The 18,179-nt window shown below is 65.3% G+C and overlaps 1 protein-coding gene across 1 annotated transcript; it reads right to left on the bottom strand.

Moving 5' to 3' along the window:
• Positions 1-1,263: 1,263 nt before the first annotated feature.
• LOC125345043 (protein NYNRIN-like) lies at positions 1,264-16,342 on the bottom strand. Its single transcript, XM_048337295.1, is given in 17 exon segments — positions 1,264-3,051; positions 3,053-3,165; positions 3,444-3,815; positions 3,818-3,911; positions 3,913-4,354; positions 5,028-5,050; positions 5,052-5,130; positions 5,300-5,404; positions 6,778-6,874; positions 7,011-7,141; positions 8,083-8,152; positions 8,206-8,582; positions 8,642-9,037; positions 9,689-9,827; positions 9,900-10,061; positions 10,064-10,259; positions 16,124-16,342. Coding segments are annotated over 17 exon segments (4,782 nt in total). The 5' UTR covers positions 16,322-16,342.
• Positions 16,343-18,179: the final 1,837 nt, after the last annotated feature.

Raw genomic sequence — 18,179 nt, 5'->3', positions numbered from 1 at the left:
GTATTTTTCCAGCAGCTCCTCACTGGCCACCATTAGGGCGCAGGGTCCCCCCGTCTCCCGCTCCGGGGTCCCCGCCGGGCAGCTTCCCGCCGGGGAGGAGGGGCAGCCTCCACCACCTCTCCGTTTGACCCCAGGAACTCAGTGAAGGCCAAGAAACAGCGCTCCCTGGGGGGAGGGGGGGAAACGGTGCTCCCCGAAAAGCTCGGGCATCTGAACCGAGGCGGAACAGCGCCCCACAACGGCCCCACCCGCCTCCCCACTGATGGACGCTAGGTTACAAAAACAAGCTGCACAACTCTAGTTCAACCCATATATTGACAAAATGACAAAAAAAAAATCCCTTAAAAAGGGGGTACAGCGTGGAAAGCAGCTAACGGCCGGGGTGGGAGGCCAGGTCGCGAGGAGGGGCGGACGGGGTTGGGAGATAAAGCAGCCTCGCCCCGGCTGGGCACTGGGCCCCGGACTCCAGACGCCCGTCCCCCTCGGAACAGAACGGCGGGGGGGGGGGACCTGGGTCCCCCGAAAGCAGCTTTCAAACAGAGACGCCCTCCTGGGCGTCGGCGGCGCGGTTCCTGAGGGGTTGGCAACACCGGCAAGGGCCGGGTGTTCCTATGGGCTGGTGTCAGATGAGGTAGATACCCCTCCCCCTCTCCCATGCTGATAAGTGGGGGGGCAGGGGGTAGCCGTTACCCCCCCCCCCCGGTCCTGAGCGTCTTGAGGGGGACTGAAGCCCTTCCTGGGCGTCTGGGAAGGTCGGGTCTGTCCTCAGCACACTGGCCGGGCAGCGAGGGGCCAGCTGGTTTGTGTCAGGGATGACCCCGAAGGCCAGGGCTCCCCCAATGTGCACGCTTGTGTTTGGGGGGAGGACTCGTTTCATTCGTGAGGCCCAGAACCACATGGCTTCGTGATTAAGACAGCCAGTAAGACTGGGGGGGGGGGCAGGGGGAGCAGCGCACACCCCCACCGAGTGCCGCACCCCTGCGGGAGGGGGGACACTGGAAGGCAGAGCCTCGGGCCCTGGGCTCTTTCGGAGGGGACCCTGCGCCCCCCCCCCCCCGTGGAATGTTGCGAGACGCCCACACAGGACAGCCTCTGGCGAGTTCTCACCGCCCCAAGCGGGGGTCTTTCTGTGGGGGACACCTCTCCCCAAGTCCAGGCGACCGGGCAGAGCTTGGCGAAGCAGCGTCTCTACGGAAGGCACGGCGAGGACCTCGGGGGCGGCGAGCGGAGTTTGGGGGGCGGAGGGCGCCCCAGGGCTGGCGCTCACTGCTCCAAGGCCTGGAGGGCCAGGGGCGCGCCGCTCGGGGCGAAGGTCTTCATCAGGCTGCCGGGGTAGACGCAGCCCGGCTTCTCGGGGGTCGGGAAGCCCCACAGCCTGTAGAGCGTGAGGCTCAGCCGGTCCGCGATGTAGAAGGGGCCCACCCACCTGGCGCCGCTGCCGTTCCTGGGGAGGGACAGCACGAGGACCTGGTCCCCCACTTCCCAGGCCTCCTCCCGGGCGTCTGGCGCGCAGGGCGGGTCCCCCCCGGGGTGCAGCTCCCGCAGCTCGCGGAGCAGGCGCAGCAGGAAGATGTCCATCTTGAGCCCCTCCATGTTGGCGCCGCTCATCTCCCAGCACAGGGGCGCGGGGAGCGGCGGCTCGGCCCCCGTGAGCAGGCGGCACGGGGTGGCGGCCCTGAAGGCCAGGTGCAGCAGCGGCAGGGCGGCCGCCCACTTCTGGCCCTGCAGCGCGATGAAGTCCCGCAGCGCCCCCTTGAACCCCCAGAAGGCCTCGGAGCCGGCCAGACAGGCGAACTGGAGGGCGCGGCCCGGGGTCACCCCCCGCGCCCCCAGGGCCAGGCCGCAGCTCACCAGCACGCGCCGGGCGAACTGGGGGCCCTGGGCGGCCTCCAGCCTCCCGGGGACCCCCCAGCGCGCGAACACGTGCTGCAGGAGCAGCTGGGCGGCCGCCATGGGCGTGCGGGGCTTCAGCGGGAAGGCCTCCACCCAGCGCGTGTGCGGGTCCGCCACCACCAGCGCGTGCCTGTAGCCCTCCTCGCTGCCCGCCACCGGCCCCACCACCTCCAGCCGCAGCGCGGCCCACGGCGCCGCGCACCCCGGGGGCCAGGCGGGCTCCAGCGCCGCGGGCCCCTCGCCGGGGAGGCAGAAGAGGCAGGCGCGGCAGAAGTCGCGCACCTGCTCCCGCACGCCGGGCCACCAGCCCAGCCGCCGCAGCCGCCGCCACGTCTCCCGGGGCGCCCGGTGGCCCCCGGCGGCCGCCGCGTGCGCCGCGAAGACGAGGTCCCGGCGGAGCGGCGCGGGGACCACCCACACCGGGGGCCGCCGGTCCCCCTGGAACAGGAGCAGGCCGCGCGCGGGGTGCAGGCGGAGCCGCGGGAAGGCGGCGCTCAGCGGGGAGGAGCCCGCCACCCTCTCCCCGGCCCGCAGCCGGGCCAGGGCGTCGGCCAGGGCGGCGTCGCCGCGCTGCAGGGCCAGCAGGTCGGGCTTCCGGCCCGCCCAGCGGGGCGTCACCGGGGGCACCGGCGCCCGCGCGGGCGGCTCCCAGCGCGGCCCGCCCCCCTCGGCGCCGCGCCGCGCCAGGGCGTCCGCCGTCACGGCGAACAGGGAGCCCCGGTAGGAGGTGCGGTAGAGGAAGGGCGCGGCCGGCAGGCTGGCGGCGAGCGCGCCCACGTAGGCCAGCAGGCCGGGGTGGGGGAGCGGCGCCCCGTCCGAGGACAGGAAGCCCCCGCGCGCCCAGCGGGGCAGCAGCTCGCCCAGGAGGCCGAAGAGCCAGGCGCAGTGGGGCAGGAGCACGAGCGGCGCGGGGCCGCGGCCGAAGCGCTCGAGCGCGCAGGCCACGGCCGCCAGGTGGGCGTGCGTGGGGGTGGCGGGGGCGCAGGAGAAGGCGAGCGACGCGGGGGCGCCGCCGGGCGACAGCACGTAGAGCCCGAAGCCCGCGCGCCGCCCGTCCTCGCGGGAGGCGCAGTGGCCCGACAGGTGGACGCAGACGAAGGGCGCCAGGTCGGAGAAGGGGGGCAGGACGCGGAAGAAGGGGGGCGCGGGGGGCGCGGGGGGCGCGGGGGGCGCGGAGGGCGCGGGGGGCGGCGCGGCCCACCCCGGGGGCCCGGCCGGCCGGGCCCTGCACCAGCAGGGACCAGCGGGCGCCGCCGTCGTGCGGAGCCCGCCCCCGTGGGGAGCCCCGCCCCCGTGCGGAGCCCCGCCCTCGTGGGGAGCCCCGCCCCCGTGGGGAGCCCCGCCCTCGTGGGGAGCCCCGCCCTCGTGGGGAGCACCGCCCTCGTGCGGAGCCCCGCCCCCGTGCGGAGCCCCGCCCCCATGGGGAGCCCCGCCCTCGTGGGGAGCCCCGCCCCCGTGGGGAGCCCCGCCCTCGTACGGAGCCCCGCCCCCGTGTGGAGCCCCGCCCTCGTGCGGAGCCCCGCCCCCGTGCGGAGCCCCGCCCCCGTGGGGAGCCCCGCCCTCGTGGGGAGCCCCGCGCGGGGCGGCGGCGTGCGAGAGCTCCAGCACCACGGGGGCGTCCCCGAGGCAGGGGGCGAAGTGCCGGAGGGCCCAGGCCACGGCGCAGGCGCCGCCCGCCCCCGCGGGGGGCCCCCCGCCGCCGCCCCCCGGCCGGCGCAGGGGCTTCGCGGTGTAGGCCACGAGGCGCGGCCGCCCCGCGCGCTCCTGCCGCAGGGCGGCCGCCAGCGCCCCGCCGCCCACGCGCACCTCCAGGCGGAAGGGCAGCCGCGGGGCGGGCGCCGCCAGGCACAGCGCCGACACCAGCGCCTGCTTCAGGCCCCGGAAGGCCCGGCCGTGCTCCGGGCCCCACCGCCAGCCCGGCCCCGCCCCAGCAGCCGGCGCAGCGGCCCCACCCGCGCCTCGTAGTCGGGGATGGCCTTCCGGTGCGAGTCCATGAACCCCACGAAGAAGGAGAGCGCGGGTGGCGCTCCGGGGCACGGTCATCCGGGCCAGCTGCGCCAGGATCTGCCGGCAGGGGGCGCCCCCGTCCCAGGGGGCGTCCGGGTCCGGGGCGGCGGCGGCCCCCGGCAGGAGGTCCACGTCCAGCGCCTGGTCGGGAGGGTCGTGCAGGCTGAGGCACCGGAGGACGTCCTCGGGGAGGAGCAGGCCCTCCGCGCCGAGCGGGGGCGCGGGGGAGGGATCGAGGCCGGCCTCCTCCTCCTCCTCGGCGGCCGCCTCCGGCGTCCCGGCCCCGGGCTGCGCCTCCTCCTCCTCCTCCCCGGCTTCCCCCGCGCTCTGAGGACCCTCCGCAGGCCCGCGGTCGCCGTCACGGTCACGGTCGTCGCCCGGCTCCGAGAGGCGGGCCGGGGCGCGAGGAAGGCGCTTCCACACCTTCAGGAAGTTGCCAATGTCCATGTCCAACCTACAGACGCGAGCGAGTCACAGGGGGAGGCGCCCCCGCCCCCGGGGCCCCCCCAGGGGAAGCCCGCCCGCTCTGCAGGCCGGAGGACAGCCGCGAGCTACCGTGCGCCACTCCGGACAGCCCTGGCAAAGCGGCCGTCAGGGTCCCCGGAGATGGCTACCGTGACAATGTCTACTCGAGACGCATCTCCTTAAAACCCGAGCTGGCCCAGGCGGCTCAAGCCTGTCATCCCAGCCAATCAGGAGGCTGAGCTCTGAGGAGCTCAGTAGGAGGCCAGCCTGGGCAGACAAACTTGAGGGACTCTTATCATGAATTAACTAGCAAAAAAACGGAAGCTCAAGTGAGAGTAGAACACCAGCCTTGAGTGGAAAATCTGAGAGTACCAGGCCCTGAGGTTAAGCCCCAGAACTGGCACACAATAATAATAATAATACCTTGAGCACAAACACCAATCGTAGAAGGATATGTAATAGCACTAAAGCCTGTCAGCAGACTGTCTAGCGCATCCTGTAAGTGGCTGAAGGATGCGCCGGTACGTGATAGAAGTATAAGGACGTGACAAGGCCCAGCGGCCCTGTTCCTTCTCAAGCCTTAGGCACACGCTGGTCAGTACGACCCGGAAGGCTTTGCTCCGCCGTCCCTGGAGCTCGGGAGGCAGGGAGGTCCGTCTTACCTGTTTGGCTTCTTTAGAAACTCAATCCAGCGTAGGGCCGTCGCGGCCCAGAGGGTCGTCGGGTACCATGAAGAGGTTCCCCGCAAAGGTGAAGGGCAGCAGGCTGAACCCAGGAGGGAAAGGGGCGCGGCAGGGATGAGCTCCTCGTTGGCTCCGGTCCCGCGGCTGCCCCGCGCCGTCACAGACCTCACACCTCCTTCCCCCGACCTCCCGGCTCCGGGCCCCCCTCCTTCTGTGGGGCGCCTGCCGTCCAGCCGAAGGGGACACCTCACCGGTCTGCGACGGCGGTCCCTTTCTGGGAGTTATTCGTCAGGGTGTGGACCGGCTTGTTGGTGACGATGACGCCGTCGGTCTCTTCCGCCAGCTTCACCATGAACCTGTGTGGAGACGGGGACGGCTGAGCACGCCGCGAGCGTCCCCCCCTTGTGTTCCGGAGACTGGGGAAGCCCGCGAGCCAGGTGCAGGCGGCTCGCCCTGGAACCCTAGCTACTCAAAGAGGCGGCCATCTGAGGACCGCGATTCGAAGCCGGCCGAGGGCAGGAAAGCCCACAAGACGCCTACCTGCCATTGACCACCACAAAGCCAGAGTGGAGCTGGGCGCAAGCGTGGAGCGCCAGCCCTGAGGGAGAAAAGCTCAGAGACAGCACGCGGGCGCTGAGGTCAAGCCCCAGAATTGGCACAAAACAGGAAGAGTGAGAGAGAGAGAGAGGAAAAGAGCGTGGATTAGCAGTTCCACAGTGAAGTGTGTTAGACAAAACCACTGTTCCTCGTAGAAATGAACACACACCCTCGACGCACACAGGCCCAGCCCCTACTCGTCTACATGCATATTCACTGCTTTCCCGGCACCCGCAAAGTGGAGACACAAGGGCCACCTCCCCTTGCCGTGAGGAGCAGGCTGGAGGAGAGGCGGCCGGGAGGCCTCCGGCGACTGTGCCATTCCACGCGCGCCCAGCAGGGGGCCTTCCGCAGGCCGCTTTGCCGCCCGCCCTCCAGGCGGGGCTTAAAGACCTTAAACCCCGGGCTAGGGGTCAGTCTGAGAGGCCCCTTCCAGGCTCTGAGGCTGGATGGGCAGATGTCGGGTCTTGGGGTAGGTGGAGAAGACACAACTCCTTGGCTGGCGCGGCAGGTGCTACAGGAAGCCAAGGTCTCTACCGGCCAGGGCCTGGCTGCGGGACTGCAGAACGCCCCCGGCAGACCAGGCCAGCCCAACTCCACGTTCCAGACCAGCCCACAGCTCTGTCCACACACAGCCCGGTCCCTACCTCCCCCAGGGCCGGGGCCTAGGGGAAGGCAGGACGGGAGACGTTCCCGAGACACCAACCTCACCCCAAACCGGCAGCCAAGAACCCGAGGGAGGCCCCGCTGAGGACCCTCGAGGCACAGGGCTCATCTGAAGCAAAGCAGGGGCTCTTTCCTTTTCTAGTTTGAAATGTAATCTTCTTGTGGAGGGGGGGTTACGGTTACATACGTAAGGTAGTGAGTACATTTCCAGTCAAACTCGTTCCTCCTCCCTCATTTGAAGCAATGATTCTGGACGGCCCGCAGGCCACGAGAAAGCAAGCCAGGGAAGTTACTACTCAGGATGACCTTCTTACCGGAAAGAGCTGACCTTGAACTCTCTCCTCGCTTGTGCCACATCCTCCTCCTCTCGGTGGTAACTCCCCCCCCCCCCCGTTTCCCCAGGGAAGAAGGGCAGGGGCCCCTAGGCACCCCACCCAGCGGCCCGGGGCGGCTGGGGCCCGCGTACCTGCAGTCGTAGGTGGAGATCTTCTTGCCGTTCTCCAGCTGGGAGGGCGTGATGGAGAGCATCTTGAGTGCATGCAGTTTCGTCAGGAAGTGGCTCTCTGGTGGGGAGAGTCAGAAGAGAGAGACGATCAGGAAAGGCCGTGCTGGGGTGGGGGGAGGGGAAGGAGCAGGGGGAGGGGAGAAGACAGGCTTCGTGATGGAAGGGCTGGCTGGGCAGGCACCGGAGTCTCTCACCCTGAACTCTCCGGTTCTTCCTCAGCTGCCAAGTGGGCACGAAGACGGTGATCTCCCGGTGTCCCCGGTTCCAGAAATACTGCACCGCCATCGCAATGCCCCGGCAGGAGAAGAAGTGCTGAAGGCCGTGCCTGGGGGGGTGAGGGGGGGGAGCGGGGGGAGTGGCATCCTCCCTCAGGAAGGACGTGTGCACGCACACGCACAAGTGTGTAATCTGTGTGCAGGCATACACGCGGGACATCAAAGACGAGCGAAAGGAGGCAGCCTCTACACTTAACTCCGTTTAGAGCGTACAGCAAGAACCGAGAGAAAGCCGCCGACCATCTCCTGCCGGCTCAGGGCGCGCCGGTCGGGGATAACTGCTTGCACGCGCGGCGGAGGAAGCGTTTTGGCACCGACGCGTGCCGACGCCCCTCGGCGGCAAGCCCCGCGCTGGGCGGGCGGGCTCTAAGGGCCGGAGGCGGGTCAGCGCTTCGGAGGAGCTCCGATCCGTTAGATCGTGAGGTGTGGACCCAAGGTCCACCTTGTCACCTCGAAGCCTGCCTCTGCACCCTGGCGAGGACGCCGTCAGAAGTCCCTCCATCCGCTGCCAGGCGCCGGCCCGGGAGCCTCGCTCCTCAGGAGGCTGAGACCGGAGGGGCCCGGCGGCAGCCGGCCCACGCAGGAAAAGCCCCTGCGGCTTTCATAGCCGAGGACCCCACGAGGAGCCAGAGGCAAAACAGCGACCCCAGCCGCGGCGCTCTAGCCGTGACCAAAGAGACGCGGACGCGCCCGGCAGGCGTGGCGCTCGGGAAGCTGAGGTCTGAGGCCAGATGCGGCAGCAGAGGCGGTGAGGCCCTCATCTCCGATTAAGCGCACACGCACACGCACGCACGCACGCGCACGCACACACCCCCTGCCGCTGTGGGCCCTCAGCACGCGCCCCGTCCCTCCCGTCTCTCTCCTGTTTGAAGCGCCCTCCCCCCCCCCCCGTGGAGGTTACGCAATGCCGGGATCCCATCCTGCAAGGCGCCCCGTCCGGCCCCCCAGCCCCCCGCCCCCCGATCCCCCGCCCGGGGCCGCGGCCACTCACACCAAGGCCCACGCTGCTGCCGTCGATGACAACTCGCCGCAACCTGGGGTTCCCAGGCTCCCCGGACAAGCTGAGCTCCAACGGCGTGCTCAGGGCCTCGTGGTACCTCTGGAAGCTGGTCACCGCGCCGTGGGCCCGTGGCCCGTGGGGCGACGGCCTGGCAGCCCCCCCACGAGCCCCCCGGAGCTGCCTCCCCCGCCTGCGGGCCGCCCCCCGGCCCCTCGGGGAGGAGTCGCTCCCCCTGGACGCAGGCTGCACTCCCCCGGCCGGGCCCGCCCCTGGGGGGGACTTCCGAGCCCCCGCCGTTTGGGAAGCTCCGGAAGCTTCTGAAGCCGCCGGTGTTTCGGGGGGCGCTGCGGATCTTGCGTGCGGGGTGGGTCCGGTCTGGGCTTCGGGTGTGTGAGAAGCGGCGGGGAAGGTCCTTGTGGGGGGCATCTCCGGAGCCGGGAGCGTTTGGGGAGCTGCTGGCGGTCGGGGGGTGGTACTGGTGCTTTGGGGTCCTGCCGGTGGGGCCGCGGGTGCCACGGGAGCGGCCGGAGGCCCTGGGGGGGCCTCGCACGGCGTCGGGGCCGGGGGAGGCCCGTCGGGAGCCCCGCCGCGGGGCGGAGCCCATGGGGCCCCCTCTCCTCCTCGCTCCCCGTCGGGTCCGCGGGCTGGGCCTTCCGCGCCGGGCGGGGGAGCGAGCGCCTTCTCCTTCCGCTCCAGACGTAGGGGCGCACCCCTGCGCTCTGACAGCTCCAGCCCCTGCCAGCAGGGGAGACCGAGGCAGGCCTGGGGGAGCGGCTGCAGCTCGCCCACCGTCCAGGGCGGGCACCGGCTCCGGGAGGAGGGCGTGCCCTCCGCCCTCTGCCCCTGCTTCCGCCGGGCTGGGCGCGTGGAGTCCCGGCGGCCGGCGGCTGCTGCTGGCCTTTCCTCTCCGGGGCTGTCTGCCCCTCCCCGGTTGCTGGAATCGACCCTAAAGGAGGCCCGAGTTGGTTAGAAAGGTAGGGAGCCCGCAGATGCTCAGGGGGCTGAGAGTTTAGGACGGGAAGGAGCCGGGGCGGGACGTAAACCAGACTCTCACCGCCCGTGAACTGCTGAAAAGAGGACGCGGAGCGGCGCAAGGAGCAGAGCACTAGCCGGGAGGAAAAAGGGCTCAGGGGTGTCCCCAGGCCCCGAGTTCAAACCCCAGGACCAGCACAGCTGGGAGGGGGGGCAGGTGCCGGTGGGTCATGCTTATAATCCTAGCCTGCAGTCCTCAAGGAGGCTGAGATCTGAGGGTCGTGGTTCAAAGCCAGCCCAGGCAGGAAAGCCCGTGGGGGTGGACTCGAGTGGCAGAACACCCACCGAGCTCTCTCATTTCCAGTAAGCCACCCAAAAGCCAGCCGTGGCTCAAGCAGCAGAGCACCCACTTGGAGGGGAACCGCGAAGGGACAGGGCCCTGGCCTGCAGTCATACCCCAGCCCGTACCGTCACCAAAAACAGGAAAAAAAGAGGGAGGGGGAGGGAGAGAAATAAGGAAATCCAAAAAGAAAATGAAAGAAAAGGCCAGCTCAGACCCCAAGCTACCACTGTTCTTTCTGAGGCGGAGCAGCAAGGACAGGATCCGACGTGTTCCAGAACTTACCATACCAGCTGGCTGGCCGTCTCCTGCCGTGTGCTCCGGGCCGGGCCTGGAGACCGGGGAGCTCCCAGGTCCATCGGGCCCTCGGGGTTCTGGAAGGCCGCGATCCCCAGGAAGGGCCGGGGAGACGGTCCCCCCGACGCTGGGAGGAGGCACACGAGGAGCCCCGGGCCGGGGGGCGGGCGGGCGGGGCCGGGGGGCGGGCGGGCGGGGCCGGGCCGCGCCACCAGGGCGTCCTCTGGGCTCAAGGCCGCCCGGGCCAGGCGCAGCAGCAGCTCGAGGACAGCTGGGGGCAGCTGCAGGAGGGCCCCCCGGGGCGGGTCCCCACGGATCCACACCAGCGCCCCGGAGGCCCGGGCCACCTCCGCCTCCCAGCCCCCCGGGGCGGGAGGGAAGCAGGGGGACCCCGGCGCCACGGGGCCGCCTGGGCGGGGGCGGCGGACTCGGTGCCCGGGGGCCCGGGCTCCGGGCAGTCCAGGAAGAGGCCCTGGGCCCCCAGGAAGGCGCAGCGCAGGGTCGGGGGGCCGCGAACCTCCTTCCACAGCTCCGGGCTGCACAGGCCCTGCAGATACTCCTGGGCGCCACAGGGAGAGAGAGAGCAGAGCAAAGCGGCCGTCACTGCCTGCCGGCAGCTGCTGCTCCGAAGTCCTCACCTGGAAACCCAGCCCCCCCCCCCCCCCCGCCCCTCAGGCCAGCTGCTCTCTCCCTGCTCCCCATTCTCACACCCCGCCTCCTCCCAGGGGATTCCCAGCTGCGGCTCAAGCTGAAGAGCTCAGGGTCAGCGCCCAGACCCAGAGTTCAAGCCCCACCGCCAACCAAGAAAAAAAAAAGACTGACCCGGGGCAAGTCACTTATTACTTCATGCACCCACCGAGCCACCCGATCCCCCATCCGGAAAGACAGATTCTGTGTCATGGGCTACTTGAAGCTTCAGCAGGGCGGTGCACAGGAAGGGCTCCACACTGTGCCTGGCTTAGAGGAAGGGCCGTTCTGTTGCCCTGTGGCTTGAGGGTGCCTTCCCCAGAATCCCAGTCCGCGTCCACCTGGCTTCGAAGGCAGAGCTCTGCCACCTCCTCAGTGACCAGCAGGTCGTCCTGGCAGGTTCTGACTTACTCCCCCAGGACAACCTGTACCGTAACCGTAGGGACTGCTGCCCACTGTCCCAGGCTTTCAAACACCCCCTCCCTCCCCACCCCCCCATACACAATGTCTAATCAGAAGGAAGACCTGTGGCCCTCGGGCCTATCACGCCACGCGGGAGAAAAGCGTGGGGTTCCTTCACAGTCTGGCTGAGTTCCGGCACCAGCACAGGCCCCGGAGCCCCAAGAAGCAGGGGCTCTCCCGGTTAATCCCCCAACCCCCACCCCCGTCGCCTGCCTCGGCCCCCCCGTCCTCCCCATCTCCGCATCGGTGACTATCAGCCCTCTTCCCGCTTTCCCCTACGGTTCCATTAGAAAACAAACGCTCCATTTTGGATTTCCCACAACCACCATGAAGATCAAGTCAGCACCTCTGCTCAGGTATCCAGGACACCTGTCCTGTTGAAGCTCTCCGACTCCTACACCTGGCCTAACCCCGCCTCCAACCGCTGCTCCAACACACAACGTGATGTCAACCTCTGATTTTCAACCAGGCAGAATCACCACAGAACCTGGTGGGCACCCAGTCAACCTCTCCCACCTGGTCCCACGAACCAGCAAGACAAATCTGACCAGGTGCAAAAGAACATGTGCAAAGTAAAGAGGCGCGCTGCGGAAGAAAAGCATGGTGGGTGTGTCTCTCCCCTGACCCCCCCAAAAAAGAGCTTAGCATAATTCCATCCAGTGCTCGGCTTGGGGGGGGGGTGCGTGTGTGTGCGTCCTGGTGCTGGGGCTTGATTCGGGGCCTCCTGATCTTGCTCCGCCTCTTGCTACCATTTGAACCACACCTTGTTACCTCCAGCTTGTTAAGTGATTGAGTCACTTGGACTTTCCTGACCAGGCTGGCTTCGAACTGCAGTTCTTTCGCTCTCATTTCCCTGAGGAGCTAGGATTACCGACCTGAGCCACGACAGCTAGGCTTGTTCAATTTTTTTTTTTTAAATACAAGCTGAGATAGCTTTGAAAATAATCAAAATGGCTGGATGCCACTGGCTCTGGCCTGTACTCTTAGCTACTCAGGAGACTGAGATCTGAAGAGCATGGCTCAAGGCCAACCCAGACAAACAAATCAGAGAGACTCATCTCCAGTTAGCCAGCAAAAAAGCAGGAAGTAGAGGGATGGCTTAAGTGGTAGAACATAGCGCGAAGAAAAAAAAAAATCACAAGAGAACACTGGCTTGAGTACAAGCCCCAGAAATGGCATTAAAGGAAAGTTTATTATCATTACTTTCCTCTGTAATAAACTATATGAAACGCACAAAAGGTGAATAAGATGCTTCTAAATTTAAAAATAGGGGCTGGGAATATGGCCTGGTGGTAGAGTGCTTGCCTCCCATACATGAAGCCCTGGGTTTGATTCCCCAGCAACCCATAGATAGAAAACGGCCAGAAGTGGCGCTGTGGCTCAAGTGGCAGAGTGCTAGCCTTGAGCAGAAAGAAGACAGGGACAGTGCTCAGGCCCTGAGTCCAAGGCCCAGGACTAGCAAAATAAATAAATAAATTTTAAAATAATAAAGAACACTAACTCTCTTTTGTGCTAGTACTGGGGCTTGAACTCCAGGCCTAAATGCTGTCCCATAGCCATTTTTTAAAATTCTTTTTTTGCTCAAGGATACCACTCTATCACTTGAGCCACTGCTCCACTTCCGGCTTTTTGGTGGTTAATTGGGTCTAAGAGTCTCCTACTTTCCTATCCTGGTTGGATTTGAACCATGATCCTCAGATATCAGCCTCCTGGCCAGCTGGGCTTACAGGCATACGCCACAGGCACCCAGCCAAAACGGCTTTTAGACACTGAAAAGACGGTTGTCAAGCCGAGTGTCCCACTGTCTGTGATGCCAGCTACTTTGGAGGTGAAGCAGAGGATTACTTGCTAAGGCCATCCCCGGCAAAGTTACCCACTCCATGTCAAACACAAAACATGTAGCCAGGCGCTGGTAGCTCACACCTGTAATACTGCCCTCTAGGGAGGTTGAGATCTGAGGATCAGGGTTCGAAGCCAGTCCTTGAGACTCTAACTTGAATTAACCCCAGAAGTAGAGCTGTACCTCAAGTGGTAGAGCACTAGTAGCCCTGAGACAAAGAAGCTCGGGGACAGTACCCAGGCCCTAAATTCAAGCTACACACACACACACATACAGAACACCAACTAGTGAAATGTTCCCCAAAAGTTTCTGTGTGAAAGGCTCAGTCCTCAGCTTGACACGGTTGGGAAGGTCGAGGGCCTTTGTGACACTTAGGACACTTGGAACATCCCCTAGAGGGGATATTGGAAGCCTATCCCCTTCTTCGTCTCTTCGCTTGTTTTTTTTTTTTTAATCAGCCATGAGGTAAGCAGTCTCCTCTGCCACGTGTTCCCATCGCCAGGCACTGTGCAATCACAGGCCCAAAGCCACAGGGTCCAGCAACAAGGGATAGAAATCCCTGGAATTGTGAGCCCAAATAAGCCTCTCTTGTCTATCGGTTGGTCATCTCAGGTATTTTATCACAGTGGTGGAAGGCTAACTAATACACTGATGTTATTACATAAAAATTGTATTGAGAAGCTACTGGGAGGCTTAAGGATTCGCAGTAGGTACCCAAAAACTAGATAAAAGCTAAAATATTAAAAATAAAAGCATAGTACACTTCAGTGCATGGACGTGAATATGTGGATAGGCATAATTAGACAATCACTAAATACAGATTTAGCAGAAAATTAACACATAGCTACATTGGGAAGAAAGCTAAATCTGACCATTGGAAATTAAAAAAAAAAAAGACATCTAAAATTGATCAAAAGATTATTGTATCTAGCTGGCAGCCCAGGACTCATACCCATTATCCTCTTTAGGGGGCTGAGATTGGGAGGATCGTGATTTGAGGCTTAACCCAGAGCCACATGCAAGAGCCCTTCTCAAACAACAGCTGGACACAGTGTTGCACGCCTGCCATCTCAGCTCTGAGGGAGACTGAGAGCCAGAGAGGTCAAATTTCAGTACCATCTGGGCACCGAGCAAAAGGGCGCGAGGTCCCATCTCAGTGGAAGATGAAGAGAACGGTAGTGTGTGCCCGCCACCCTACCTCACAGGATCCACACAAAAGGGGTGATCTCGACTTAGGAGGGAAAGGATTCTTAGAGCACGCATCCGCAGGGAGTGCTCACAACAGGATAGGGCAGGGAGTCACCACCTCCTTTTTGTTGTTGGTGGTGGCCATGAGGTTTGAACTTGGAGCCTGGACACTGTCACTGAGCCCTTTTGCTCAAGCTAGCGTGCTATCATTTGAGCCACAGCGCCATTTCTGGTTTCCTGGCGGTCAATTGCCAGTAGCGGGAACTTGATCTCAGAGCCTGGGTGCTGTCCCTCAGTTGTTTTGTTGTTGCTGTTTTTCTCTCTCAAGGCTGGTACTCTACCACTTAAACCACATCTCCACTTCTGGCTTTTTGTTGGTTAATTGGAAGTAAGTCACCCAGACTTTCTTATTTCCTTAGGAAATAAGAGCCTGCTGGGCACCGGTGTCTCACTCCTGTAATCCTAGCTATTCAGGAGGCTGGGATCCGAGGAGCTCCGGTTCAAAGCCAGCTAGGGCAGGAAAGTCCCTGAGACTCCAGTGAGCCACCAGGAAACCGGAAGTGGCCCTGTAGCTCAAGTGGTAGCGCTGTAGGCTTGAGCTGAAGAGCTCAGGGACGGCGCCCAGGCCCAGAGTTCGAGACCTACGACCGACCAGAAAAGAAAGAAAGAAGATCCTTAGATCTCAACTTCCTGAGTGGCTGGGATTAGAGGTGCGAGCAAGCCACTCGCCCTCTGCTCTGCCACTAGCAGTGCCGTAAAGGCAGTGGGAGAGGGAAGTGAGTCACTGGGTGTCCTTAGCAGGGCTTGGGCATGGGAGTGCAAAGCCTCACGAGGCAGCAGTGGGAGCCGGCACCACCAGGCCTGAACTAGCCGAGCGGCGAGCACTCAGTACACGCAGGGAGCTAGAGATGTGGTTCAGTAGTAGGGAGACTGCCTTGCATGCATAAGGCACTGTGTTCAATCCCCAGCACCACACACACAAAAACCACAGTGTGCTACTCTACAAAAAGCGGAGTGGTGGTATTTCATAGTAACAAAAAGACTCAGAACCCAAGAGATTCTTCCTATTTTTTTTTTCCTTTCTAGCTGTTTTGGTGCCTGTTCTGGGGCTTCAACTCAGGACCTGGGCATTGTCCTTAAGTGTTTTCACCCAAGGCCGCCACGGCACCTGTTCTAACTTGTTGTTGGTTAGCGGGAGATAAAAGCCGCATGAACGTCCCTGCCCTGGATGGCTTGGGAGCCATGGTTCCCACATCTGGGCCTCCTGAGTAGCTAGGATGACAGGTGTGAGCCACCGGCACCCAGCTAGGACTCTTCCTCTGAACCGACCCTCTTCCACCTTCTGAAACTTCTTACCCCAGGAGTCGGTAGCACATCTGGTCTGGTAGACTCGCCTCCCCTCCCCTCTTCCCACCCCACCACCTCTAAGGAACTGAAGACCCTGCCTGCCCCAGCACCTCCTGTGGAATCAGCCAACTGCTGACGCAGCAGCTCCAGGGGTCGGGGAGGGAGGGGCGCCGCCGGGCTGCGGGCTGGGTTCTGGGCCTTCTCTTCCCCATGGCACTGGTCTGGATTCCTGTGTGTCTGGGGAAGGCGAGGTTGGAGGGAAGAAGGAGAGCCCGAGGCCCGGGCAAAGCAGCAGCTAAGGAGAGAAGCCAGGGCCGGCACAGAAGACCAACGACGTGACTTGGCCGGTCACACATCCGGCCCCCGATGCAGGCCCGCCGTCCCCTCCCAGGTCCTCCAGGCGGCCCGGGGTCCTGGGGTGTGGTCCACACCCTCCCCCCACCCCCGCCACCCCACACCGACTGGCCCCCGCTCCCTTCCCCACCCCCAAAGTGCCAGCATGGCTTCGGAGGCGGCTCCAAGCCCGGCCCCGGCCGCCCGCGGTCCCAGCGCCCGGCCCCACTCAGGACGTGGGGAGGCCTCGGGCCTGCGGGCTCCGTGGAGAACAAAGGGGTGTCACGCAGAGCCCCGGGGCCGGCCGGGCCTGCACGCGGCTCGGGGGGGGGGGGGGGAGCCCTGGGGCCCGGCCGGCCGGGGGAGGCTGGAGGGGCGACGCGCGCGGGGAAGGCTCCCTCCGGGCCCGGCGGGAAGGCGGGCAGGGGAGGGGCCCGGGCTGCGGACCCGGGGGGGCGGCGGGCGGCCCCGCCCGTCCTCCCTGCACACCCCACCAGGGAGCCCACTTCGGGGCCCCCCGGGGGCCGCCGGCCCCGAGGCGTCGGGCCGGGGCAGGAGCCGTTTACCTTGGCCCGGCCCGTGTTCTCCCGGGGCCCCTCCAGCTGCAGCCAGAAGCTCGGGGCGTCGGGGCGGCTCTGGAAAGCCTTCAACTTCACCCTGAAGACGCGCTGCACCTGGAGCCGCTGCCGCCGCACCCGAGGCTCCGAGTCGGCCGGCACCAGGAGCCAGTCCAGCGCCGGGGGCTCGCCCCGGGACAGCGGCATGGCTGCCCGGCCCGCCGCGGCCCAGCGCCGCCGGAATCCCACGGCCGGCCACCGGGGTCGCGGCTCGCCCGGCGCTCCGGCCCGCCCCGGGCACGCCCCCTCCCCGCCGAGGGCACGCCCCTTCCCGCCGAGGCCACGCCCCGGACACGCCCTCCCCGCCGAGGCCACGCCCCTCCGCCGCGAGGCCACGCCCCCCACCGGACATCGCTCCGGCCTCACACCGCCCCCCCGACGAGGCCACGCCCCTCCGCCCGCGAGGCCACGCCCCAGGCGGCCACGCCCCCGCCGGCCCTCCCGCGCGGCGGCGCCGGGACCCGCTCTTCCTGTCGTGGCGGGTGGGACCCGGGGGCTCCCGCCGAGCGCCTCTCCCCGCCACCACCACCTCTGGTGGTTTGTTAGACTTGAATCTAGACAGGGGAAAGATGGCCGGTGTGGGCTTTGGCTGGAAGCCAGGCTCCCCTCCCCAACCCCCCAGGCCTTGAAGCCGAAGCGCCCATCTCCACCCCCCCCCCCCGGGCCCCCGGAACTGTGCCTTCCTCATCCTCAGGACCCCACCGACTCAGCCCGGCACCCCACCCGGAGCTGCCCCCCACTCTGTGGACGCCACGCAGAGGCGGAGGGCGGGCCACGTGCTGGACGGACAGCCCAAGTCACAGGTCCCGTGCAGACCTGGGGGACCTCATCCATGGGTGACAAAGCTGGGGTAAAACTTGGGGGTGTCGGTTGCCTGAGCTCGTGAGAATGGGAATCATAGCCGGGCACCGGCGGCGGACGCCTGCAGCCCGGCTCGCAGGACGGATGCAGAGAAGGCCAAGGGGCGCCACCTGCAACTAACTGGCAAAGTTGGGGCTTGAGGTGGCGCCAGCTGTGAGCGAGAAAGGAGGGCCCAGAGTTCCTGTGTTCAAACCCTAGTCCTGAAAAGAGGAGGGGAGGGGAGGGGAGGGGACAGTCCTATCACTCACACAAGTAAAGGGCCTTAGCCTAGCACAGAATAGGTACCAGTAAGTACCCAGATCTCCTCTCCTCGCCCTTGCCTCAGTTCCAGCCGTACACCGCCCCTCTGCACCTCCTCCTCCTTCCCCGACCCTTTCTGCTGGCCGCCCCCTGGAAGCAGCGTATTTGTCCCCATAGCCTGGCGGCCGCCTGCCCACCCAGCTTTGCCAGGAATGAGGAGTGGACCGAGGAGTGAACCCGGCAGCAGATCATAACTAGATCCCTTTTGAACAACCAGGGCATCCTCGTCTAAATCTGCTCACTACGCCAAGTTCATTAAATAATTTCTCTACTTGGTGGGAAATAACTCCAACTAAACAGTCCTCCCCTCCCCCCTGACAGCCAAGTCCCAGGACTGCCCTTGCCTAACCCCCGGCCAAGCAGCTGCCCGGCCCCCTCCACCTGGTCAAATGCGCCCCGTGAGCCGGAGACAGCCTGAGCTCAAGGCCACAGGCCGAGACGGAGGCCGCATCTGGCCTGACCCGCCCGGCGGGCACAGACACGGTGGGAACTGGGGGACTCCCCAAGCAAGGTAAGCTGGCTCTCCCACCCTCCTCCGCCTCACCAGCTCCCATCTGCCCTGCCTGCTTGCACTCTTTCGGCCCCACAAGAAAAGACCTTCCCTATCAGGGGAGTGGGCCATTTCCTCCGCAGCTGGGCTGACAGAGACGTGGTTGCCCTGCCCAGATTTTCTTTCTGAATACAACCTGTTGGTGGCCTGGCATCGCTGGCTCACACCCGGCTGGAGTCCTGGCCACTCAGGAGGCTGAGATCCGAGGAGTGCAGTTTGCAGCCAGCTCAGGCAGGAAGTCCAATAATCTACTCAGAAAAGGCCGGAAGAGGCGCTGTGGCTCAAGTGGTACAG

This window comes from Perognathus longimembris, unplaced genomic scaffold (assembly GCF_023159225.1).
Source record: "Perognathus longimembris pacificus isolate PPM17 unplaced genomic scaffold, ASM2315922v1 HiC_scaffold_5241, whole genome shotgun sequence".
NCBI lineage: Eukaryota > Metazoa > Chordata > Mammalia > Rodentia > Heteromyidae > Perognathus > Perognathus longimembris.
The sequence above is the reverse complement of the archived record's forward strand: the minus strand, read 5'-3'. Positions and strand labels throughout refer to the sequence as shown.